Source organism: Falco cherrug, chromosome 12, assembly GCF_023634085.1.
Source record: "Falco cherrug isolate bFalChe1 chromosome 12, bFalChe1.pri, whole genome shotgun sequence".
In the NCBI taxonomy this organism is placed as follows: Eukaryota; Metazoa; Chordata; class Aves; order Falconiformes; family Falconidae; genus Falco; species Falco cherrug.
Window position 1 is genome coordinate 9,606,950 of NC_073708.1, and position 25,775 is coordinate 9,632,724.

Below are 25,775 nucleotides of genomic sequence, written 5' to 3' on the forward strand. Positions count from 1 at the left end.
GCTGCCAGCACCGGGGGTGGCTGCTGACCCAGCCCGGGCACACTGGCTCCGTGGCAGGGCATGCAGGGCTCAGCACCCCTCCATGGGGCCGTGGGGGGCTTGAGCACCCGGGGGGCACCGCTGCCACCTGCACTGCGCAGGGACCTCGCAGGCCACAAAGCCCCACATTGTTGTGACAGCAGCTGAGCGTGGAGTGACGGCGACGCCTGGGTCCTTGCGACACGGCAGGGTGTGCAGCCGATGGAGGAACCCGCTGTGAAGCATCACCGTCCCATCCGGCCCCGGGCACTCGCTGGCCGGGGTCACCCCGTCCCACCCCACAGCCCTGTGTTCCCTTCCCAGGGAAGCGCCGGCTGGGCGCTCACAGCCGCACCAGCTGCCGGCAGAGAAAGGCGGAATTATATGACAATGGCGGCGGAGTGCCGGGCTGCTGGCTGATGAATAATGCAATGGCCTCGCTCGCCTCGCCGGAGCAGCAGATTTCGTGTTTACCAACACCTGGGTCAAGCCTGCAGTGTGGGGGTGCAGGGGTGCAGCCCCCATAGCACCCCAGCCACAGGCCCTGCCGCACCCCCCCCAGTACCCTCCTCCCAGGCACCTGCTGTCCCCAGCAGCCCCGTGGTGCAGGATCTGGCCACTGGAGCACCGAGGGGCTTTCCCTGGTGTAGGGGGGTCTGGACCCCACCATGCGGTACGCTTTAGGGTGGACGCAGCCAGCACTCCCGCCTCAGCATGGCTTCATGGCTCCCTGAGCATCCCTGGCAGCGGCGGCAGCTGGAGGGATCCCTGACACGGGCGTTTCCATGGAAACGGAACAAAATGGCGCCAGGAACGGTGCTGCTGGGCCTGGCGAGGCGGCCTGCGCGGCCGGAGCAGGGTTACAGCGGGGAAGGGCTGAGGGTGCCGGGGCAGCGACCGCGGCCGCTCACCCCACAGCTGGGATGGGGGTGACCGAGCCCCTCCGCTGGGGCCAGCCGTGGGACCGGCACCCCCAACTCGCCACGGCGTGCCTGTGGTGGGCAGCGCTGCCCGTGGTGCCATGCCCTGTGTGCCACACTGTGCCAGCAGGGCCACCGCGAGCCGTGCCCTGCTCTGTCCCCGGCCAGCCGTCACCGCTCCCTGCTCCCCCCGGGCCTCTCACCCTCGTCGTCCCCCCCAGGGTCTCCCATATCAGGCCTGTCATCCCGGCTACTTAATCTGGGTTTCTCAGTTACCCCATCCGGAAAAAATGTGTCTAAGAATACCCGGCACAGGCACGGTGCTTCCCGGGGTGGGGGGCTGCTGCCCCCCCTGCGCCCGCTGCCCGCCCCTGCGCCCCCCACCCCACCTGGGCACCGTCCCACCGCGCCAGCCCTGTGTGGTGGTGGCTGCAAGTGTGGGACCAGGCTCGGGAGGGGGGGGCTGCTGACAGGGCACAGCGGGGGGGGGTGTCTCAGACAGCACTGGGCTTCCTCAGCCACCACCCTGTCACCCCAAAGGCCACAGCCACCAGCTGGGCACCCCCCTGCAGCCACACACACCATCTCTGTGGCCAGCCCAGCTGTCTGTGCAGTTTGAAAGCATCCCCCCCACCCACCCCCCACCCCAAGGGCACCCCTGTCCCTAGAGGAGGGGACTAAGCGTGCCTGGGGTGTCCCTAAACGGGGGGGCAGCAGCTCCTGTGCTCGCCCCATCTCTCGCCTGGGCTCGGGGGGGGCTGTGGCAATGGGTGCCGGCCTGCAGGGCTGCAGGGCTCACCGGGACAGGCGGGGGGGGCACAGAGCTGGTACAATCCCACAGGTCATGTTGCTTGGTTGAAACCTTGTTAATTTTCAATATATTTTTTTTAATTATTATTTACCCCCCTCTGCCCCCCAGGAAAGGGGAATCGTGAGCACTTGCACACTTTGGGAGATGGGGGACAGGGGAAGGGACGTTTGGCGCGGGAGGGGACTCTGCCGGCTCGGACCGTTCACCTGCCGCGCCCGGGTCCGAGCCGAGCCGAGCCGAGCCGAGCCGAGCCGAGCCAGGCAGACGCTCCGCGGGCCCCGCCCCGGCCCCCCCCGGGCGGCGGCGGGGCCAGTGGGCGGGGGCCGGGCGGAGCGGGACGCGCGGCTCGCGGCTCGGCGCGGCACAGCTCGGCTCGGCTCGGTTCCGCTCCGCTCCGCTCTCCTCTCCTGCCATGGCATCCAAGTGCCCCAAGTGCGACAAGACCGTGTACTTCGGTGAGCGCATCCTCGGGGTCCAGCCCCGCATCCCTCTCCCCGAGCCGGGGCGCATCCCTGGGACCCCCGCCCTGCCCCGGGTGCCCCCTCCCCGAGCCGGCGTACATCCCTGGCCCCCCGCCCTGTTCCCGGTCCCCATCCCGGCCCCGCTGCATCTCCGGGCCCTCTTCTCCTCCGCGGTGCCGGGGCGCCGCCAGCACCCAGACACCTGCCCGGCAGCCGCTGCTCTGCCCCCGGGCCCCCCCCTCGCAGCGGCCGCGGCCCCTTTGCTGCCCCCCCGGCCCCCCACCCCCGGGCAGTGCTGAGGGATGCTGCCGGCTGGCGCTGGGTCGGGGGGCAGGGGTGGGGGTAGCGGGGGGGTCGGGAGCACCCTCCCCTGCCCCCCGAGCCGAGGAGGTGAAGGGGGGGGCGAGGAGGGTTGGGGGTGTGCCCGCTGCTTGGGTGCTGGGGGGGGGGGCTCGTGTCCCCGTGTACCTGCTGGCTTGGGTCATGGGGGAGCCCGGCCTCTCCGGCATGGGCGAGGGGGCTCCCGTGCGCGGGGGGGTCCCTGTGGGGGGAGCAGGGGGGGCAGGTGCAGGCAGCACCTTCCCCCCGGGGTTCGCGGCCGTTCCCTGCCGGCCCCGCTCCCGCCGTGCCGCGGGTGGGCGCCCGGGGCGCCGCGCCGGGCCGGGCTCTCCGTGGGGCTTCCCCAGCCGCGGCCGGGCTCAGCGGGCCGGGCTGGCGTGCCCGGGCCGGCCCCGGGCGGCAGCGAGTCCCTGCAGGTCTCCGAGGGCCCGGCTCGGGGCTGTGGCTGGTCAGGATCGCTGGGAACCAGGGCTGGGGCGGCTCCCGTCGGGCATCCCGGGCCGAGCGCTGCCGCCCGGCTGGCAGAAAATGCCGGGAGCGGAGGTGGGAGCGAGGGCTGATGCCTTGATGCCTCGCCGCCGCTCCACGGGGAGCCTACCCCGGCTCGCTTCCCCCCCTGGCCCCGGGGTGGGCATCCCCCGGGCTGCCCTGCAGGCTCGGCGTGGCGCTAGGGATGGATCCAGCTCTCCAGCCCGAGCTGCCCCCTGGCATCTGCTGGCCATGGAGTCCAGCTGGCCTGGCCCAGCGCTGCCCACCTGCACCCCTCCTTGCCCGTCTCCCTCCAGGGCTCCAGGGTCCAGCCCCGGCTGCCTCGGCACGTTTGTTTGGCAGGGAAATACCAAAGGGTCTTGATGGTGCCCGAGCGTTTGAGGCATTGTTGCTTTCATTCCTTTCTGGCCATCTCCAAGTAAACACAGAGAAATAGGAATTTTTTCTGTCTCCCTCCTTTAAATAAACCTATTTGTGCGGGGGTGGGAAGGGCTCGGATGTCTTTCCTTGTGTGAATCTTTTCCTTTTTAAGCAGAAAATAGTGTGTCCGCCCAGCTGGCTGGGCACTGGCCTGGGGTCAGGAAGCTGCTTCTCTCGCTCAGGGACAAGCCTGCCCTGTGCAGGGGGCTGGGGCCGGGCTCCAGGACCACCTCCTCGCTGCTGGCAGGGGCCAGGCTATGCCAGGAGGTGACATGCCAGCCCCCAGTGCAGTGCCCATGCTCTTTCTTTCTCCCCATGTGCTGGGGGACTTAGGGGTCTCTCGGGGATATCACCTGGGGGGAGCAGTGCTGTACCCGGTTCCCCCAGCTGCGTGCCAGCTCTCTCCCCCCAGGCACGTTTCTGTAGGTGTCCATGTCTGTGACCAGGTCTCTGCTGCGCCTTGGCTTCCCCGTCCGTCTGCCCCGGGGATGCTTGCCTGGCAGGCAGGGAGGGGACAGGTGCCCGGCAGCCGGGGAGCAGCAGCCCCCATCACATGATCCCCGCAGGGTCCCTGTGGCCCCCACTGCCCCTGAGAGAGACTGGGGGGATAAGTCAGAACGGGACCAAGCCAGAAACTTCTCTGTGCTTGGAGCTGAGATAGGCATCAGCAAGGACACGCTCCAGCCTTGAGCTTTTTTTCCTTGAGGAACCACCCAGGCTCTGGCAGAATAAACCCAGGTCCGTTTATTTAATGGATAGAAACTGGATGCAACCTCTGAGCCCTCTTTCCGGGACATGGCTCCTGGGGTTTCCTCCCGATGGACCATGTGGTTTGGTGGGAAGGCGATGGGAACACTGTGCCTGGAGTTCGGTAACGTTTGTGAATTCCTCTGCTGGCCCAAAGCTTAACGGGTGGTGATTCATAAAGCCCCGCTTGTTCGGGAGTGCTCCTCGCTTGTGCTGAATGGACGCTGGCAACTATAATTTCGCAAATGCCTGGGATTGCAGCTGTGGGTCATGTGTGAGAAATGCCACCGCGTCCCGTTCCGGGCCCCGCACAGTGCCGGAGCGGCTGACCAACGCCAACAATCGTGGGTACCGATGGAAAACTCATTTCCAGCCTGCCTGTTGCTTCATGCTCCCTGGAAAAATCCAGCGGGCTCCTCCCTGCGCAGTCAGGAGGATGTGGGTGTTTCCTGAGCTACAGAATGAGCTTTTTTCCTTTAAAAAGCACAGGGAAATATAAAAATAGTTTTCTGGCTTTTTTTTTTTTTTTTTTTAAAAAAAAAAAAAAAAAATCAGGCTGAGGTCTGTGACATTGTTTCCAGGAGTGGCTGGGGCTAACTTCCCTGCTTCAGGGAGGCTGGAGGGATGGAGTGAATGTTTAACCAGAGGAGCAGTGCTGCCGGCAGCTGCCGGGGCTGCTTCCCATCCTGCGCTGGCAGGTGGCTGGGGGCTGGGGCTGGGGGCTGGGGCTGGGCTGTCTCTTTAGGCAGGAAGCACCGGAGGGACCAGAGTCGCCTGAAGCCAAACAGCCGCGCGTTTCCCCAGCTCCCTTTTGCACCCCTAGCCTTAAATGAGTTTTGCAGGGTCCTTGGGAGCCCTGGCCAAGCCTTTCCGCCTCCTGTCCTCTCTTCCCAGGGAACTGCGGGGGATCGTGGCAGTGGGGGGTTTCCTGTTTTCCCATCCCAAGCACGAGGCGGGCGAAAGCCTCGGGGATGCAGCAAGCGCACGTGCAGCAGGGTCTGCCAGCGGGTGGCTTTTGGGGAGCTCTCTGCACCTGCAGGGGTGTCTTGGGGCCGGCTGCTGTGCTGTTTGTTTGGGAAGGGGCATCCTAAAAGCACGTGGGAGTCACCCAGTAGCCCCAGGGCTTGTCCCAGTGGTGCAGAGCTGCTCTGTGGGGACAGTTCACCGGTGGAGTGCCAGCGGGGGACTAAGGACATGGACACATCCAGCTCGGAAGCAAGGAGGATCCAAGCCCAGGGCGCTCAGAGGGGCCCGCACAGGTGCCTGGCCCCGCTGTCACACTGCCGGAGGAGAGGGGTGCAGCAAGACACGGGGTGCAGCGAGGTGTGGGGTGCTCTGCCCGCTGGTGGGCCAGCCCTGTGGAAATGCCCTCTGCAGGGCTCTTCAATTAATAAGTAACCGCTGTCCTTGGCTTCAGGCACCGCATCAGCGCTGGGGGGGACAGTGGCCTGTCAGCGGCCAGGCAGGAGGGGCAGGGGAGCTTTATTTCGCTTATGGCCGTCCCTAACAAAGGAAGCGGCTCTTCAAGCCCAGCCGGTGAAGCAGTCGGCTCGGCAGCACGGAGCCTGGCTGGGCTCCTGGGGTAACCGCCTGCTCCCATGTCTCGGGGCAGCTGCTGGCGCAGCATGTGCACCTTGCAGAGCAGTAACTAAGGATGCACTAGTTCCCTGCTCCCCGCGCAGGGCCCTGCCGGGGCGGGGATGCCTCTGTGGGAAGTTGAAGGACGGGCTGATTAGCATTAGCTTTTCCCTCAGGAAAAGAGCATGAGCTATAGAAAATGATCTGCGGGAGGGCAGGACGGGACGGTGTGATGTCTCGGTCCCCTTGCTTTTGCGCACTGGGAAGTGCACGCTTTGCTGGAGCTTGCTGGGGCTCCGGCACGGTGCAGGGCCAGCACCTTGTGTGCGTGTTCATGGGCGGTGGCCTGCCTTGTGGGGAGCTGGGGCTCAGCTGCTGTGGGACACTGGGATCTGCAGGGATGTGCCTGCAGTGGTTGTGCCAGGGGTTTGTGCTGGCCAGCCTGAGTGCCCTGCCCTCCCTGGGCTGGCAGCCTGCGGGAAGCGGTGCTGGGGCCAGAGCCCTGGGGCTGGGGCAGCTCTCGGTAAGCTCAGCTGGTCCTGAGTGACTCAGTTTGGCGTCTGGTTTATGGAGCTTTGCACCCACGTCTTGGGTGCCAGGTAGGTCTTGGGCAGAGCTCCTTGTGTTCCCGTCCTCCCTCCCTGTCCCTGGCAGGAGCACAGGGATGGGGAGAGGTGGTGGGACTGGAAAGGAAAGGCAGAGCAGGAACGCCTGAGCGAGAGGTAATGGAAAAATCTGTCACTGTGATGTTGCAATCAGATACAGAGCTTGGAGCGTGTGCCATGGTGCCGCTTTTGGCTGCGGAGGGTAGTGGTGCCCATCACTCCTGCCAGTGGGCTGGGGGGCCCTGCAGCACCCAGGGAGGTGACGGTGGGGGGCAGGTCCTGGCACAGGGATGGGGAGACCTCTCCCACCAGCCTGCCAGGTGCTTCCCGGTGGGTGTGCTGGTGCTGTGGCCCCCAGGGAGGTCCCGAGCATCCTCTCCCGCCGCTGTCTCTGTTCACACTGTGCTGCCCACAGTCCTGGGGCCAAACCCTGCCTGGAGCTGGTTGTGCCCCACAGCTGTGGGGAGCCAGCAGGGGTGTGTGGGGGGTGTGTGAGATGCTGTGGTGATGGAGGGGCACTTTAGACAGGCTTGGCTGCTCCGGCATGTCTCTGAGTCCGGCTGTTACTGACACGGGCCAGGAAACTGTCTCATCCTCCTGGCGCTGCCCACCGGAGATGGTATCTCAGCACACAGGAGGGACACCGTGCTTGGGACCAGCGATTCCGCAGGGAGGGGTTTTGCCTGTGCCGGCCGTGCCCTGGCTCTTGGCTGGCTGCTCTGCCCCTCGCTGTGCGGCGGGGCGAGGGGGACCTCCGGCTGCTTGGATTCTTGCTGCTGGCTGGGGCTCCTGCCTGCAGCGCCTCACATGCGGGTCTGCGTCGCGCGAGTGAGCAGCTGATTTCTTGGCCTCAGCCCTGGCTGAATGCAATGCCTGGCAAAACCCACTGCTGATCCTCTCCCAGCAGAGCCACGGTCGAGCTGCCTGGCCTCAGAGCTGGAGGGATGCATCCCGTGCGGATGCTGCTTGATGGAGTACAGCAGGCGGGTGGGAAATGGAGAGCGACTCTTGCTGGAGGCTGCCCTGGCCCTGTAAGCCAGAGCAGGAGGTGGAAGGCTCAGGACCAGGAGAGTGCCTGCAGGAGGTGAGGTTTTGTCGGCAGCGAGGCAGGGAGCGGTGGGTGCGCAGGAGCCATGCCACGCGCTGAGGCGCCCAAGTGGCTCAGCTCAGGGGGGGGGGCGGCTGGGGTCCTGGGTAAGACCTCGCCTCTCTGCTTGGCTGGAAGCAGGACCCCTCACCTGGGGTGTTCCTTGTCCCCCCCACCCCGGTGAGTCCGTACCGAGCTGGCTTTGTTGCACACTTGGAGGGAGCCCAGAAGCAAGCGATTCGGGGCCGGAGGGCTTGCCTCGCCTTGCTGTGGGGGAGCTGGATATCCACGTCTTGGCCGCAAAATCACGGTGCGGCATAACTGTCGGCAGCGGCTGTGTGATGGGGAGAGGAGCTGCCTGGCTGTGCTCGGGGAGGCAGGAGGGGACGGGGTGGGGGATGTGGGAAGGCAGCGCAGACCCTTCCTGGCGGACCAGGGCAGTGGCTGGCCGCATGGCAGGAGGTCCTCAAGCCATCCCTCTGCCTTTTCCATCTCCCAACCACACTGAGAGGGACTGGGGAGAGGAGGAGGCTGCCGGCTACCTGGGCTAGCAGCTTTGTTTCCAGCCATTCACCAGGCTCCTTTCCCTGTGCTGATCTCTCTTCCTCATTCCTTTGTGCCTGTAACTGCTTTGAAGTGCATCTGCGGTGGGTCTGACAGCATCCCTCTTCTCCAGGGATGCCGGTCGCTGCATTCCCGTGGGGATTTGGCATCTTTATTGCCAGACTGGGCTTTGTCAGCCCTTCCCCATGTCCTCCCAGGGCTGCCATGGGGTGGATGGGGCAACAGCCCAGCCCTTTACAGAGACGCGGCTGCAGCTTCGGTTGCTTTTGCTGAATAAGCCTCTGGCTGGAAGCAGCGCTGACATCAGGCTGTGGAAATACCTGCGTGAGGGCCTGGAGCCAGCTTGTCGCGGCCCCCGGCACTGAGGCTGGGCGGAGGGATGCTCCCTTCCCACCCCAAAAAGATGCACCCACCTGCTGCCTGCTCCAGCTGCCTTGCCCAGGCACGGCAGATAATTAAGGGATGAGCTTCATTGTCTCCAGGGTGGGGCTGCCGCAGGGAGCAGGCTGCCACAGCAGCCCCCTCGGGTGCTTGCCTGCTCCTGGCCTCTGATTTTCCCCAGCTGTGGTGGTGTCCTTGGCTGGTGCGGGCTGCACCTCTGCATGGTGCACATTTACCCCACGGCTAGGTACTGCAGCCGGCCCCCTACCCAGCCGTGCTCCTCCGCGGGGCTGTTTGCCATAGGGGGGAGGTTTATTATCGATGGGCACCCGGTGCCCACCCGCGGCGAGGTGGGTGACCCAGGGCCGGCAAACCCCAAGGCATGCACCTTTGGCAGAGTTCCTGGAGGCGAGTACCCTCAACCCTGCCCTTCCCAGGGGCGCTGCACGGCTGGTTTAAATTTAGTGGGCTTGAGGGAACGTTGTGCCACAGGGCTGAGCGTGTAGGTGCGGGATGCAGCAGCGGGGCAGGACGTGTATGCGCTTGGGTTGATGCTGAGAGGACACAGGTGCTGCCCATCCCTGTCGGTGGTGGAGGCTGGGTGCAGTGTGATGCCTGGCTGAGCAAAGCCCCGCTGGAGTCCCATGCCGTCCCGTGCTCCCTGCGCAGAGCTGGATGGAGCCCGGGCACTGCCTGGCCCCAGGCTGCTTTTGCAGCGCTGATAGAGGGGCGTCCCCGTGGAGCCAGGGGGTGTGGAGCAGGGCTCCCCACAGCAGCTGCCTGGGGGTCTTCGCAGCGGTGGGAGGGCATGGCCGGAGACTTTTCCTCCAGAGCTGATGCAAGGGTGGTGCAGATGTGGCCGGGTGACAGGAAATCTGGGCGCCGCTGTTTTCCCTCCGCAGTGATTTATGGGGCAGTGCGACCATGTGCGGGACGCCGCTGCCCTGGAAATAGGCTGGGGTGGCTCCAGGCTGCTTCCTCCGCTCCGCACGAAGAACAATGCTGCCTGGAAAGCCGTCCTGGCTGCGCCGGCTCTAGCCGTGTCCCCCAGGTGCCCTTGTTTGCAGCCAGAGGGTGCCTGGCCAGCTTCTGCGTAGCATTTCCACCCCCAGGCAAAGGGCAACCCCCGCGGTTCCCGGGCTGTCCCCATGCCCTGGCAGCAGGACTGGGCACCGGGCCACCTCCTTCCTCCTGCCCTGTCCCCTGCCAGGGGCTGCGGGTGCCAGTGAGGTCCCCCTTGTTCTGTGTGGCCTGGGGGTGCGTTGGCAGGGGGGTGTGCATTCATCAGGGCGCAGCAGGGATTCACAGCTGCCTGAAATATTACGGGGCGGGGGGGGGACGCTGGGAAGGCATCTTGTCTGGCGGGGGCGGGAAGGAGCTGGTGTGGGCTGTGGCCGGCTGGAATTGCGATGGCCTCCGGAAAGCATCCGCCGGGAGTTTCCTCCTTGCTCTGTACCCGGGGCTGCAACAGCAGCAGGAGCTGGGGGTGATGCGGCCACAGCACAGCCTGCCCTGGCTGCGCATCCGCTGTGACAAAGCCGAGTGGCTCTTTGGCCCGGAGCCCCTGGCTCAGCTTTCAGCCCATCACGCTCCGTTTCCCTCCTTGGTCACCCAAGGAGGCACCCGTTGGTGCCGGGGAGGGCCGCGAGGATGCAGGGCTCCTGCAACAGCCCCAAGGCAGGGGGGTGCTGGGACCTCAGTGTCCCCCTCGCTTTTGGGGACAGCTTGCAGGGCTGGGGGCTGTGTGCCCTGGGGCTGATCCTCTGCCCCCGGGGGCAGCTGAGGGCTGCAGACGAAGGGGAAGGCAGGATCCAGCCCCGGGCCCTTCCCTGCCTGCTGCAGGGGGCCGGGGAAGCACGAGCCCCCCGGCTTGGGGGCTGGCAGAGATTTGCCCTGGCAGCTTTGAGCAGGCAGGCACAGACCCTCGGCTGTGGCGGGGCACCCGGCCACCTGCTCCCACCTGGGGTTTGGTCCAGCAGCCTGGGCTTGTGTGTGGCATCCCTGGGAGGTCAACTCAGAGCTGCTTCCAGCTGATGCTGGTCCCCCAAGGCCATCTCCCATGTGCCTGCCTGGGGATGCTCTCGGGGGTCTCCCCTGCCACCCCGAGGTGATGGCTCCTGCTCTGCCCCCTCGCGCTGCCCTCCTCTGCCACCGACCACCATGCTTTGCACCAGGGTTGATTTTTTTTGGCTGGTGATGGCAGTTGTTCTGGCTTATCTTGGCCCTGTGGTGTGCCCCTGACGCAGCTGTTTGCCTTGGGAGGAGGGCGGCTCTGGAAGCCAGGAGCAGCCCATGGGGAGCTCTTGACCCCCATCTTGACCTGATGGGAACAGGTGATATTTGCTGAGGTCCTCGAGGGACAAAGGGCTGGGAACCCCGCCGTTGCAGAGGAGGTCTTGTAGAGCAGGGCCAGGCTCCGGCTGTGCTTTTATTTGCTTGTTAAATATTTTATTTGGCTCTTCTGATTTAGTTTTATGGTGGCTTTAACGGGATCGTGCTGTTTTCCAGCTGTCTCCGCACATGTGCAAGAAGAGGGAGGGCGAAGGAGAATTGGTGGGGGGCACGGGGCAGCGCCCGTCACCCCAGAAGCTGGGAGGGAGGGGGGATGGAGCAAGGCTGGGGATGCAGGATGAGGACTGGCAGCGTGTGCCACCTCCTGGAGTGCTCCTGGGGAAGAACAGCTCGGGGCCAGCTGGAGGAGGCGCATTCATGTAACCGGTCTTAAAGCATTTTCCTTCCTTGAATTTGCCCATTGGCGCTTTGAAACTGTTTTCTGTGCCAGCAACGAGTTGCTCTGCAGGTTTGTGGCACTCCAGGGCAATGCAAGGCTGGTGCCTGTGTACCCATCTGCACCTCGTGCCTGCTTCTGGGCTGGGGGCGAGGGGGGAGCACCCGCACGCCAAGAGACAGGTGTTTTCCAAACATCCATCCTTGGTGACAGCGGAGGCTGCCTGCCATCCCATCCTCCCGGCTGGAGGCAGGCGGGTGCCCTGGGAGCAGCACCAGCTGAGGGCTGGAAGCGGCCGAGGCTCCCCGGGGAGCCCAGGAGGCTGGTGTGCGTGTGGGAGGCATGACTAAACGGGTGGGGTGGGCATGGTAACGCCAAATATTTGAATGGGAGCAGGGTCATGCTGGGTAACGTGGTGGTAAAAAATAGATGCAGGGAGTAGAAAGGAAAATGCTACCGTTGCTGGAGTGGCGCGTGGGAAAGGGTGTCTGCAGTGGCAAGGCTGGTGCTGAGGGTGGGCAGAGGGTGGGGGGGCTGCGCCCATAGAATGGCCCTGGGGAGCCCGTGGGCTTCAAGCAGGGTGGTCCCCGCAGCGTGGCTGATTTGCCAGCGTGCCGATGAGTGCAGCCCCCCGTGGTGCCCAGAGCTTGGCTTCCCCAGGGGCTTTAGCAGGTGCTGGGCAGTTGCTCACCCCTCTCTTGTGTTCCCGGCAGCCGAGAAGGTGTCCTCCCTGGGCAAGGACTGGCACAAGTTCTGCCTGAAGTGTGAGCGCTGCAACAAGACTCTGACCCCGGGTGGGCACGCCGAGGTAAGAGCCACCGGGGCGGGTGGTGGCGGGGAGCCCTGCTGCTGGGCAGGGTGGCCTGGTGGGCTCTCCAACACCCCAGGGACGGGGGATCCCAGGAACTGGGCTGGGGCAGGTACCCGATGCCATGCGGATGGGCTGTCCCTGGGGCACACAAGCCCAGGAGCATACACTGCGGCTTCAAATGCTGCTGCTCCAGAGCTCCCATGCACAGTCCTGGGCAAGCCACAGAGTGGTGCTGGCACCACGTGTGGTGCCCCAGCCATGCCACCCTGGTGCGAGCTCCCAGGCAGCCTGCACGGCAAGCGCTTGAAGCAGCTTCGTGCACCAGGCAGGCTTGTTTGGGCATCGTGCTGGCTTTCAAGGCATGCAGGTGCCAAGAGCCTGTACTGGAATGTGGTTAAAACCACCAAGAATCTCGGGATGAGCGGGTTGCCGTGGTGGTGCTGTCTCAGCATCGGTGCTTTCGGTGCCCTGGGGCTTGCGCTGGAGTGCGATGGCACTACGGCTGCCCAGCACTTGGGAGCACAAAGGTGCTGTGCCGGTGGTGGTGGCAGGTGCTTGGGCTGGAGAGCAACTGTGTTTTTCTTGTGCAGTGCCCCAGTGTGACACCCGGTGCCCTGGGTTTTGCACAGTGCCTGTCATGCCAGAGTGTCACCAGCTCTTTAGCGCGCTGTTAGCAGGCGGCACAGCTGGGGAGCGGGTGGCGGCGGCAGGGACAGCCGTGCTGGTTGCCACCAACCCATGAGGGGAGTGGGGCCTGTCCTGCCGGCGGGGATGGGGTTGCACGGGTGCATCTGTGCTTCGGGCTGGGTTAAGCCTGGGGGATTTGCTGCTTCTCCATATAAGGCCAGATTCTGCTCCCGTGGGGGACGGCAGCCAAGCCCCCACCGACTGTGCCAACAGCAGAATTTGGCCCTTCCCTGCATTTTCTCCCTCCTTTCAAAGCCAGCGTGTCCAGCTGGGTTGGAAAGGTGTCGCGGGGAGACCGACTAAATGTTTACCCTCCCCTCCAGCATGGTAACGCTGTGAGCATACTGACATTTATGCCTTGCGATGTTCTGCAGCCGCCTGCTGCCCGCCCGGAGCCTGCCCACTCCCCCAGCCTTGACCCCCAGCCCTCGCCTTCGGCACGGCAACGCTCAGGGCGGCGAGGGAAGGGACATCGCTTCTGCCAGCGCCTGCCCGGCCCGTTTTGGGCAAGGTGCCCTTGCCTTGCAGCAGAGGGGTTGGAGAGTGGGAGCTTGGGGCATGAAGCAGGGCTGAGATGCTGATCAGAGCCGAGCAGGCAATGGGGTGGGTTCGTGCCTGAGGTGGGGTCTCGGTGGGTTTTCCACACAGGGCAGTGTGTGTGGCAGCCCCGCTGGCCCCCTGCCCCAGCCACAAATGCTCGCTCTTGTCTCCTGGACTCTGTTCCCACTGGCCCGTGAGAAATGGCTATGGGACCTCCAGGGCTTATCGCCCGCTTCGTGCCTTCCTGCGATAATTGCCCCCAGCCGATAGCGGGGCCGATAGTGGCTGGGCTGGGACCGGAGCCCACACGGGGCCTCTGATCTCAGGCCGAGGCAAGGGGGAGGCTCAGCTCGGGGAAGCCACAGTGCTCTGTGCGCCTGACGGCCTGACCGCGCAGGGATGCTTGATGGGCAAAGCGATGCCTTACTGGGTCCCGGTGGCCCACTGCCTGGCTGGGACTGGGGGATGCCTCTCGACTGAACTGCCGAAGGTGCTAGTGCTCCAGTCCCATGGTATGGCATGTGCAGAACAGCTGGAGCATCTGATGCCAGTAAAATCCTTGAGTGCTCGGGTTGGGTTAGGCTGTCGCTGGCAGACCTGCAGGCTGGGTGCATTTTGCGGTGTAGGCATGGCCATGGTGGTGTCTGAACACCAGCGGGGATGGAAGAGATCCCAAGGGAGCAGTTGTTGCTGCTCAGCATCCTAACAATCCCCTCTCTCCCCAGCACGACGGGAAGCCCTTCTGCCACAAGCCCTGCTATGCCACACTGTTCGGTCCCAAAGGTACGTCCATGCCCCCCGGTGCCTGTGCAGCCATGCCCAGGGCTGCAGGAGGGGTCAGGTCTCCCCATCCCTGCTGGCAGGGAGCCACGGCCCTGAAAGCACCCCAGGAGCCAGCCTAGCATGGGCTGAGCATCCAGCCAGCACTTTGCCATCCCAACCCTGCCACCCCTTGTGCAGAGGGAGAGGAGGGAAGGATCCGTTCCAAATAGTTGTCTTTTTTCTTTTTTTCTTTTTTTTTTTTTTTAAATATTTAATACAAAATTCCCATTCAGACAGAAGGTGGAGTCACTCTCCTATCTCAGATGAGGTTGGAGAAAGCCTGAGTCAGGACGTCGCAAGCCAGGGCCGAGGTGCAGCAGTGCCCGCAGTGGCCCCATGGCTCAGTGGGGCTGGGTGCAGTGGGGCAGGGGGGCTGGGGAGAGGATGGAGACCCTGAGTGCTCCCAGGCTATCACAGACCCTCTCTGCCCCATTGCAGGGGTGAACATCGGTGGTGCCGGGTCCTACATCTATGAGAAGCCGCAGATCGAGGGGCAGACTGCTCCGGGGCCCATCGAGCACCCGGTGAAGGTAGAGGAGAGGAAGGTGAATGCCGCGCCACCCAAGGGACCCAGCAAAGGTGAGGGGCAGGGCTGGACGGGCAGCCTGGCCCCCTCTGCCAGAACCACCGTGTTTGGTGATGGTGTGGGGTACAGGGTTCGAGTGGGGGTTCCTCTGCACACATGTGTCCTGGCTGAGGTGTCACCCCACTTCCCACACCCCTGCCCTCTCTCCTTCCAGCTTCCAGCGTCACCACCTTCACCGGGGAGCCCAACATGTGCCCACGCTGTGGCAAGAGAGTCTACTTCGGTAAGGTGACCAGCAGGCAGTGGGTGCCTGCCCCGGGGTGGCACGGCCCTGTGGTGCTGGGGCTCCATGCAGGACCCCTGGGGGCACGTGGAGGTGGGGGAGTGGGGGGGATGGCTCAGAGATGGGGTTGGGGGCACAGAGAGATGTCCCCAAGGAGCCTGCAGCGATGGGTGCTCTTGGAAAAGGCTTCATCTGTATTTTGTCCCCTGCTGTCACCTCCCAGGTGGGTGGCTGGGCTTAATAGCTGTCCTCGGCCAACCTCTGTCACCTGGGAGGCAGCGGAGGTGGTGGGAGAGATGCGGGAGCCTGGGATGCACGGGGCTGTCTTGGGATTTTGTCTGTAGAGGTGATGGCCCCATGGGACATGCTCCCCCTTGGCATCTGTGCAGGGGGGCTGGTGTGACCCTCACTCCTTGTCCCCGCTCTAGCCGAGAAGGTGACTTCGCTGGGGAAGGACTGGCACCGTCCCTGCCTACGCTGTGAGCGCTGCAGCAAGACACTGACCCCGGGGGGCCACGCTGAGGTGAGGATGTCCCAGCCCTGGGAGCCCCGGGTAGCACACGTGGGGGGTGCCAGCGGGGCATGGTTGAGCCGTGCCGTGCTGGCTGGGCAGCCCTTGCCTTTGGAAGAGGGCAGGGCGAGGCTGGCGGAGGCAGCTGCTGCAGCCTGGGGGGGCACTGGAGGTGCTGGGGAGTCTGCAGGGGGTGAGCCGGAGAGCTGCCCAGCCAGGGGGATCTGTCCTAGGGACTGGCTTCTCCCCGGACCCCTGCCCCGTGTGATGTGCTTCTCTCTTTGCCCCGTGCAGCATGATGGACAGCCATACTGCCACAAGCCCTGCTATGGGATCCTTTTCGGGCCAAAAGGTGAGTGCTTGGGGTGGGGAGCTGCTCCAGGGGCACACGCCCCACCTGGGCTGCTGCTCTCGACGCTGCCACCACCCAGAGGGGACATCTCCCTGGAACCCACCACCTCTCAACCTGGGTCCTCACCTTCCTGTGTCTCCCTCCGTGCAGGCGTCAACACCGGAGCTGTGGGAAGCTACATCTATGACAAAGACCCCGAGGCGAAGAACCAGCCCTAGATGGTGTCCCCCTGCCCCGCCGCCTGCTCTGTGCCCCCATACTAACCTGCTCGCAGCCGGAGCAGCCCCCCGCCAGGCTGGCCATGGAGCTGTGCTCTCTCTGCTGTCTCTACTCCGGGCAGGATGGCCCTGCCCCCCGGGTTATATATCATAGTCTTTAATATAAGCTTCAGTGTTTAAAGGCAAAGGTAGAAGGTGTCTCTGGTGATTCCCAATGTGCTCTGCCCTCCCCAGCACCCACCCCCAGCCCCCCCTGCCTCAAGCGTGGGAGGCAGCAGGGTGGGTGTGGAGATGTCACCATGTGCAGGGGACAGCGAGTGGCAGCTGAGGGGATGAGGGTCAGGGGAAGGTGGTGGCAGGAGCCCCACCACGGGAGGGTGCTCCCGGCTGCCCCCCACATGGAGGGTGATGGAGCTGGGCAGGCATCCCACTATGTTTGGGGATGGGGGCTGCTGGTCAGGGCACTCAGCCCTGTTCCTCACCAACTGCTGGGGACGTGCAAGTCCCCTGAGGGCTCTGGCCCGTCTGGCAGTGCTGCTCTTCTCCTGACCCTTCCCGGGCTCCATGCCCTGGCCCTCGCTCTCCCTGGGGCCAGCTGCCACTCAGACTCTAGGGTCTGGCACCCCCTGACATTCCCATCCCTGCACTCCCCGGGCATCTCTGTATGTGCACCAGCTGCTGGCTGGTTTCAGTTGGTGGTGTCCCCCCATCCAGGTTGGCAGCAGAGCCCGTGCCGGGGGTGGGGAGGGGCACCTTGTGGCTGCAGCCCTGGGGGAGTGGGCTGCTCCCCGCCTTCGGAAGACAGAGCACATTGGGCTGGTGGCTTGGCGGCAGGATGCCCGCCTGCTTCCCAGAGCCAGAGGTTTCTCGTTGTTGTTGTTTATTTATAAGCAGTTGTAAATGTGCCCCTTGCTTTGGAGAATGACACGTGCCCTCCAGTCTTGCCCGTCCCCCCTGTGCACCCCCAGCCCCACTGCTGCCCAGGAGGCCGGGGAGGGTGCTGGTGCAGGGGACCCGCCGGGGTAGTGAGCCCTGGGGTGCCAGCACCCTGCTCTCTCCGGGCTCCCTGCACCCACCGCAGGGCTGACTTTTGTTATTTGCTGACAATAAAAGTTTTGAGAGATACATTGTGTGGCTCAGCTTTGGGAAGAGCAGGGGAAGCTCTGTGTGCTGCACAGCATCCCTCTGGTCCTGGGACAGGTGAGGACCCTGCTGCTGTGGCAAGGCAGAGCAGCCTGAGCCCCAGCTGATCCTGAGCTGCTGAGGCCAGAGCTGCTCTTGGTGCAGCACAGGCTGTTGCCCTCCCTGGGTTTGTAGGGGATGGGATGGGATGGGATCCTCCCTGGTTTTGCAGGGTGGAATGTCAGGTAACAGGTGACGCTGCTCCCCCCAGCCAGGTCTTGCTGAGCAGGCACAGTGCCTGAGCAGGGCTGCCAATGGGAAAGCCTAGCGTGGCGGCAGCGAGGCAGGAATGCAGCGTGGCGGCACGGGCCAACCCCTGGGAGCTGCCGTGTCCCTGGCCAGGTACCAGCCCGGCTGCCAGGCCTGGGTTTAGACACGCAGCTATTCCCCCTAGGAGCCCGGTGTCTGGAAAGCAAGGCATGGAGGCTGGGGCTGCCAAGGCAAACACCAGCTCTGGGAACCATTGCTCCAGCTCGTCCCCTCTGGCAGGTTGTTTGAGAGCCCCAGGGATGCAGGAACCTCACTGGCCCCGTTTGCTGGGGAAAACGGGGACCTGGCACCCCTGCAATGTCTTGCATCCTTGTAGCAGCATCAGCCCTGGAGCTGCTCCATCGCTGTGCAGAGGAAGGGGGCTGGGTGCCGACCACGGCCACAGCCTTGCTCCTCGCCTGGACGCGGCTGGGCAATGCAGCGGGCACCACGCAGCGGGCACGGGCATCGGGCATCGTGCCTGCAGGGAGCGTTCAGCCGCAGCGGCGTCCCCGGGGCTCGGGCCGTGGGCAGGGCAGCGGGCACAGGAGCCGCTGGTGTTCCCTCTCCCGGCAGCAATCCCAGCCTTTTCCCAGGCACGGAGGTCTCGGCAGCGCAGTTCCCGGGTTGGGACCGGGCTATGTGTATTTGTGTTTTGGCGGGGTTTCCATAGAGCCTTGACCCCCCTAATGCTTTAGGGGACAAGGCTGCTGGACAAAGCAGAGCGGTGTCGCTCTGCCAGCTCCTCCCTTGGCTGGCGGCAGGGAGCTGGGCCCTTGCAGCCAAACTTGGCCAAATTTGCCCCATGTAGCAGCTGCGGTGCTGGGGTGGGGGTCCCCATTACCCATCCAGGACCCAGCACAGCTGTTAGCAAAGCACTTGGTGTGAATTCAGCTCTTGTTGCAACTCGCCAGCCTTTTTGCTAGCCCGTGGCAATCCCCCGCAGCAGGGAGTTTCCCCAATAGGCTGCATAGGCTGATTTTGCTCCCCATCGCCCTACTTGCAGCTCAGCAGGGGTTTGCCCTCCCCAGCGCCCACCTGGCCCCACGCTTTGCACCCAGCCTCACCATGGGCACTGGCCCTGCTCCTTGGTGGGGGACATGCAGCAGGTTCCATCCCCAGCGCCTCTGGGCAGATGCTCGCTGGAGCCGGGAGCCCGGCACACATGGGGCCTCACCTGAGACCGAACGCATGGCCCGGCAGGGGTGGGAAGGAGCTGATGCAGGGCTGTAGTTAAGTCGGTGGTCTTGAGACAGGGAGGAAGGCAGCTTGGGGTGGCAGGGATGGGAAGGGATGCCCCGATGGCTGGTACCTGGGTTAGTTCTGGGTGTGATACAGGGCAGGGCAGGTGCAGCATCCTGCCTGCTCCCAGGCAGCAGCCACCCAATGCAAGGTTTTATTTTGGTTTGGGTCTGGCTTTTTTTTTTTCTTTCTCTCTGTTTTTGCTTACATTTTCTTTTCCCTATGAGAGTTTTATTGGGGGAATGCAGTGAAATTAAAAATAGACAAAATTCATCTCTGCTGTGCAACAGGGTGCTGGGAAGCCTGCCTCTATCACAGCTTCCTGCTACCCCAAAAGGAACGATCTGGCTGCTCAGGCTCCAGGTGGGTGATGTCTCTTCACTGCCCCCCCCTCCCCCCTTGATGTGGTGGGGGTCTGGGCACCCCTTAGAGCAGAAGGTGGCCCCCAGGTATGGCAGGTACCCACAGGGTAGGTGTTAAGACCAGGAAGCTGAAGGATGTAGCAGGGCTTTGGGATGCCATGTGGGACTATCCCTGTGCGTGCCGAGGGGTCAGGGCTGCCCCTGTGCTGCAGGGTCGGTGACCGGGACACCGACACAGCTGAGTGGCACTTTGCTCAAGCACAGAAGGCAGCTCTGGCCTCTAATCCTTGGTGCATTTTTGGATTTATTTTTGGGAGACCTATGTGAGCTGAAAATGCTTCTTTACTTGAGGCTTGGAAAACATCCTTCCCCTTGGGGCTGTCAAATATTTTATTTTTTTGCAGCTTGGACTTGCTAGTGGGATAAAAAAGTTGGAGGGCTCTGATGACTGCAGACATGCTCTCCAGGGTACGGAGGAAAAATAGAGAACAAAGTGGATGCAGCTTTGCTTGGAAAGCCCCCAAGCCCTGTGAACTTGTCCTGGGCAATTACCCTCGCTGGCTCCCAGTTTTCCTGGGAGCCAGTGGAGCTCAGCAAGGAGCCGTGACTTGCAGCTCCTCGCTGGGTGCAGGGCAGGGATCCCACCAGCTGCCACGATGCACCGGTGGTCAACCTGTTTCAAGGGCAGTCTGGCCAATGAGTGTCAGCCTGGGTGTCCCCAGGCTGCAGGAGGAGCAGGATTGTCACCTAGGGGTGTTTCTCAACAGAAGACTGAGGGTGCTGGCACCACCAGAAACAGGGCAACATCGCTTGCACTGTCATTAGTGACCCAGGAAAGAGACTGTGGTCAAAGGCTGGTCCCGGCGGGGCACAGCAGGCTACACACGTGGAAAACACCAGGGAGGGACCTGGTGGGGGTAGGAATGAGGAGGGCAGCCCTGTACTGCAACATCTGAGCCGGAAAGGGAGATGCAACCATGGCAGTGTGGAGGGGCTCCTGAAACGCAGGGAGACAGCAGGACAGCATGGCTGTGGCTGGCAGCATGGCTCTGATGTGCTGGGGGCCAGAGCAGCACAGCTGGGCAGCGAAGCAAGACAAATTTAAAGCGTTTGCTGGGAAGTCACTAAATAGAAGCCAAAAGGGATGAAGTGCTGGAAGATGTGATTTAAGATGGGATATTGAAAGTGACCCAGTAAGCCCAGCTTGCTTCTGCAAGGGCCGAGGACTGGCTCTGATACTCCCTGAAGTCAGTGGTGCGGCTCTCCCTGCCTTGGCCGGGCTTTGGCTTGGCCCCAGAGGGAGGTTAAAGGACTGGTTATAAATACTGGATAGGGTGGAGGAGAGCAGGCAGGGATGAAGGAGGGGGAATGGCATAAAAGCAAGATGAGGAAGATTTGGGCTGTAAATCCCCCTGCCAGTACACACAGGGAGAGCTGCTGGTGCTGGTTGGTGCTGGCTTCATCCCTCAGCGGCTCCCCAGCTTGTTGCATCTGTAGGGGAATTTCCCCGCCCCCCCCTCCCGATGTCAGCTGGGTTCTGTAGCAGCCTTCAGATCACCAGTGGGTTTCCAGGTGGGGTGGGCAGCTGGGGGACCACCCTGGGGGCTCAGAGGGGCTCCTGGAGTGCCCTGGGGCTGCTTGCTAGGGGGAAGAAAACCTGTGCTGGTGGGACAGAGGTGTGCATGCTGCTAATGCTGTACAAACCTACAGTTCCTCCTCGTGTTCTCCCCTCTCTGGCTCCGTCCTGACCCTCCGCCTTGGCTGGGTAAGGCAGAGTGGAGCAGCTATATCCTACTCCCTGCGCTGTCACCACAGCATGACCACGCCGGGCTGTGTGCTGTCAGAGAAAGCAAATACCTCTACAAACCCTTCGCCTCACCTCCAGTGAATTTTTAACCAGGAATAGGTGTGGTGTCAACAGCCTGGACCCAGCCCAGGGCAAACGGCACTGCTGGGTGAGCACCCCATGCCAGGGCAGGGCTGGCGAGGTGGTCCCTGGCACTGGTCCCCTGTGAGCAGCCCCTGAGCGGTGCCCACGCTCCCTGCCAGCCCCCAGCACGCATGTGCATCTCCCTAGCAGGCAGAGGCGATGCCTCATGGGTGTTGGGTGGCTTCCCAAGGCAGCGGGCGTTGCTTCCTCGACTATCCTGGCTGGATTTGAGAGCCACAACAGAAACAGCCGGGGCTGTGCCAGGAAAATGCACCAAACCCTCCCCCAGCGGGATTTAGCCAAGAGGTTTCCTTGGGCTGGCGCTAATGGAAAGCTTGCAGAAAAGAGCAGATGGTAGCAGAGACTTTGGCCAGACTGTACTCAGGGAAACTGGGGGAGCGGTGCCCGGATGAAATTGGAGGAGATTTTCCAAGTAACTGGGTCCTGGGGGGGTTGGAGAGGCGGGCGAGGGCTACCACACTGCCGTGTCCCACGGATGGAAGTCCCAGATGCATCCCCAGCATGGCCCTGCGCGGGCAGCCCCGCGCCTCCCTGGCAGCTGGGCTCCCCCCATCCCGCCGAGCCCTGGGGAGCTGGCCCTGGGGCTCCTCTGTTTGTTACTGCTCACGCAGTGTAATATTAACTGGATGATAATAATTCACACCCTGGCTCTTGAGAGCTGACCTGACAAGTGACTGCTGTGGGCAGCCAGCTGCTTTAACCATCCTGGAATATGTTTTTACAGTTTCTGCTAGAAACGGCGGTGTGATTGCCCATGCTGCCGGCGGAACAGCCTCTGCGCCGCATCCAGGAGGGCAGCGAGCGGAGGTTTGGGCATGGCAGCGAGCGTGCTTCGCAGGCTCAAACTGTTCAGGGCTTTGCAGCACCAGCGGCAGCGTGCCCCCAGGGGGGCCCTTTCCCAGCCCCTTCCCCAAGCCCCCCGCTCCCGCACTGCCTTTCCCGCTGCCGTCCTGTTCCCAATTACTCCCAGCCATCGGCCGCCTGTCAGCTTTATGAAGACGTACCCCAGAGTTTTTCCTCGGGGTGTAATTTGCCCTGACAGCCGCCTTCGTGCTGTTGTTTTCCTGGCCAGCCGGTAATGGGATTAGCCGCGTGCAAATCCGGAGGTGATGGAAGGCGAGTGGGGGGGGACGACATGCCGGCCCCCCACCGCGGGTACCCCGTGCCGCTTCACAGCACCAGCACCTCGCGGGCCTTTTGATGGGATCACGCGCTTGGCAGCTCCCCCCAGCCTCTGCTGGGCTTGTTTGAAGCCACCCTATAATTTTCTTGTCAAATTAGAGTCCCCTGCTGAGCTGGGTAGGGCATACTTTACAACAAATCATCTTGGCTGAGTGGACCCTTGACTTGCAGAAGCGCAGGCTGGCTGGGGAGGGAGATTTTGCAGGACTCACAGTTGTGTAAATGCTGGGAAAATGCTGGACCAGGATGCCACCAGCCCCTGGGTCGTGCCTTCACCAGCGCATCGTCTCCCTGTTGTGCAAGCGCACTGGGGGGCTGGCTGTGCTGTGAGAAGCATGGGAGCCCCTATGCCACTGCAGCGAGGGGTGCAGGAGGGGAGCTGGGAGCTGCTGCTCTGGCAGATGGGCTGGTTTCCTACGCGGAAATAGCTGTTTTCTCGTGCTGTGTTAGCAAAACAAACCCAAATCGGCTTATGTTACCCGCCCTGCCCGCTCAAATGCCGGTGACTTTTCCAGTCATTACTCTGATAATCACCAGGGCCAAGTTGCTCAAGGGGGGTATTTGGGCAGGCAGCGTGTGCCCACAGCTGCAGCATGCCCAGGAGCTTGGGAAACTCTTGGGGGGCCCTTGGGGGCTGCTTGGACCTTGCATAAGATCTGCCACAGAAGGACCTGGGAGCTGGTGCTGGTTCTTGCCAAGGGAGTGGGGAGGAGACCCTGGCCATAACAACGCCACCCAAACAAACAAATGGGACAGCCCAGATTTTCCTGAGGGCTGTTGCTATGCCATCGGTGAGCCATGGCGCCTGATGCTCTGGGACTGAGCCTCACCCAGATTCCTAGCAGAGGGCACAGACAGCTGAGGCTGCTCTGCCTTAATGGTCAAATTAGCTGGAACAAGGTCTCCAGATAAGATAAAGCTGTGATTTGCAGAGGGGGCTGTTCTCTGTTGGTGTCAGCTAGGTTGTTTCCAGGCTATGAAAACCTCCCTTTGAAGCCATGCTTGGGTTGGTACCTAGTTTTGCTGAAGACACCGCCCCTGCCCCTCTCCTGCTGCTCCCTGGAGCTGCCTCTGCCCACAGCAGAGCTGCCTGCTCCCTGCCCCTCCTCGTGTCCACAGGCACGGCACCACGGGCAGCATCCCGCTGCACAGGCGTGAGCTTGCTGCTGCTCTGGAATGGCTCACAGATAGTTGCAGCTTGGTTTTGGCTCCCGGGGGGACCCCAGATGGCAGAAGGCGTGGTGACCTCAAACATCGGGCTGCCGCAGTGTTCCCAGCCAGCTCCCTCCAGCACAGGCTGGCGGGGGCTTGGTTTATTGCCCTGCTGCGGCATCTTGATGGGTTTCACACACCAGCTTCCAGAGTGTTTATGGACTCACTCCCCGTAAAAGGTGAAAGAGGCCGCATCCTGCGGGGTCCCGAGCTGCTGCCGTGATCCGGGAGCACCTGCAGCCCTTCCTCTCTCTCTGCTGGGGGCCCTCTGCTTTGCTGCGCTGCCTTGCTGCTGTGAGCGCCTGCTGATCAATGGGGCAAGAGTGGGGTAGCGGTGATAGGCAGGATGCATGCATGGCTCTGGTGCGGTGTAGAAATGGGGGCTGCTGTCCTGCAGCAGCCTTCACCCTGATATTGGCTCACTGTAATGCCCCATAGCTTTGCGCGGTGCACCAGCACCACAATTTGGCTCACCCCTTGGTGAAGTGGGCTGGGGTAGCCCAAGGTGTATGCATCCCCATGGCAGGGCTGGCAGGGCTAAAGCACGGGCCGTGGGGGCGGACATCAGGCATATGGCCCCACGTGGGCAGGGCTGGCAAAGAGCGGTGCATGGCTCGGTGGCGCCTGCTTTGTGAGAGCTGCCGCCGGTTTTGTGCCCGCTCTGTCCTGTGAACGGTTTCCAGTAAGCGCCTGAGGGAAGCGAGGGGAGGGGGTGGCTGGGCGGTGCGTCAGCAGCCGGGTCAGTCGGTGTATGGTGCCATGCGGGGGCACAGGCTGCCCCGGCCGGGGTGGGAGCATTCCTGCTGCAGGAGGAGGTGGGCTGAGGGGTCCACGGGGACTGGCCACAGGGCTGGGCCAGCTGGAGGAGACCTGCGAGAGGCCAGTTTTCAGCTGCCTGCTGGCATAAAACCTGCCTTAAAAGGGAGCACAGCTGGAGATGGCTGTCCTAGCCGGGCAGTGGCCTCAAAGCAGCTTGGCACCATGTGGGAGGGGAGGCAGGGCCACCGGAGAGGGGAGAGGACGTGCCCTGTCCCTGTGTTTCATCAGGGTGCCAGCTGCACCCTGCGTGGGGTGGGGAGGGGGTCCTGGCCTGGGTAATGCAGCCGGGCACTTGTGGGGTGCTGCGGCTTGGTGCAGGGGAAGGTGGTGTGGCTCAAATACAGCGCTGGCACGTGTGGAGTGCCTCGGCGGAGGAAGAACTGCGAGGAGGCAGGGTGGAGGTGACAGTCCTTGCAGGACACCTCTCTCTTTCCATGCTGTAAGACACTGAGTGTGACTCGTGCCTTAGCCGGGAGTGGGCTTCCCAGCGATGCCGCTGCCAGAGAGGGCTGCCGAGCCCCCAGCCGAGCCCAGCGGCTTCCTTGCAGCAGCCCACCGGAGGGGCTCCCCAGCCGGCGGTGGGGCTGCCAGCTGGCAGGGTGAGCCCAGGACCACCGGCAGCAGCGAGGACCATCAGCAGGATGAGGGATCCCACTGGGAAGGGAGGCTGGAGCCAGGCTGGGTCAAAAGCAATCCCAGCCGAACTGTGAACTTTGCTTCTGGGCACAGCTTGCTGCCTGTCCCCCTGCACCCACGGGTGGGCTCCCGTGCCGAGGGGGCCCTGTTTGCGCAGGCGAGGGGTGCCCTGCATTTCGGGAGGCAGACACTAGGCGTCCTGGCGCTGGGTTTCACCAGCCCTCATGACCTTTCCAGCACGGCAACATGCCCTGGGGAGGATTGTTTCATACAAAACAGACCTTTGGATAGGCTTTTCATTTCCTTCACAGCCAAGTGCAAAGGAACAGCAAGTCCTCGCTCCTAATAAAATGACAACAGTTAGCGACACAGATGGGCTGCTTCTCCACAGTGAGCGCAGCCGCGTCCTGCACCCACACCATTCCTGAGGTCCTGCAAGAGAGGGGTTACAGCCCCACAGCTCCCTCCTGCTTCGCCTTGTACCCCAACCTTCCCCATGGGCGGGACGCCCTGTCTGAGGGTCAGCTTTTACACCCTCTCGGGAGAAAACAGATCTGTGCTGGGAGGGGGTGAGCCCTGGTGGTCAGCACACGTGATTCTTTATCTGGGAGCACGGTTAATTGGCAGATGCCAATCACACCTCCAGCCCCACACCGGCAGATGCCAATCACACCTCCAGCCCCACTACGAGTGGGGCTCTCGGCCCGGCACAGCACAAGCATGGGCAGGGAGCCAGGCTGCAGCAGCCTGGGGTGCAGAGGGGGCAGGGCTGCAGCGTGTGGGGCGTGCAGGGGATGTGGGGTGCCGTGGATGTAGGGGTGCAAGGGGTGCAGCTGGCGTGGGGCTGCAGGATGCAAAGGGCGCAGGGGTGCAAAGGGTGATGGAAAGGGTGCAGGAGGTGCAGCTGGAGGGATTGCAGGGGGCAGGGGGTGCAGGACGCAAGGAGGGGCTAGGGGTCAGGGCCCCGCCCTGGGAGCCCCTGCAGGCTGTGCTCCGGGCGGGTGCCTCCAGCTGCGGGCGGGGCCGCACATCTGGGCGGGGC

General features: G+C 63.3%; 1 protein-coding gene across 1 annotated transcript; it reads left to right on the forward strand.

The window, feature by feature from the left end:
- Positions 1-2,037: 2,037 nt before the first annotated feature.
- CRIP2 (cysteine rich protein 2) lies at positions 2,038-17,023 on the forward strand. The gene is made up of 8 exons (XM_055724959.1): positions 2,038-2,204; positions 11,862-11,956; positions 13,912-13,969; positions 14,447-14,587; positions 14,749-14,817; positions 15,246-15,340; positions 15,623-15,680; positions 15,831-17,023. The coding sequence occupies exons 1-8, from the start codon at positions 2,162-2,164 to the stop codon at positions 15,896-15,898; spliced, it is 627 nt and encodes a 208-aa protein (XP_055580934.1). The 5' UTR covers positions 2,038-2,161; the 3' UTR covers positions 15,899-17,023.
- Positions 17,024-25,775: the final 8,752 nt, after the last annotated feature.

What these genes read in the sequence shown, in the direction of transcription:
- CRIP2 (XM_055724959.1), top strand. Translation starts at nt 2,162, where the DNA reads ATGGCATCCAAGTGCCCCAAGTGCGACAAGACCGTGTACTTCG. An exon ending in CCCCGGGTGGGCACGCCGAG is followed by an intron (nt 11,957 to 13,911) that starts GTAAGAGCCACC and finishes CTCTCTCCCCAG; the next exon opens with CACGACGGGAAGCCCTTCTG. An exon ending in CACACTGTTCGGTCCCAAAG is followed by an intron (nt 13,970 to 14,446) that starts GTACGTCCATGC and finishes GCCCCATTGCAG; the next exon opens with GGGTGAACATCGGTGGTGCC.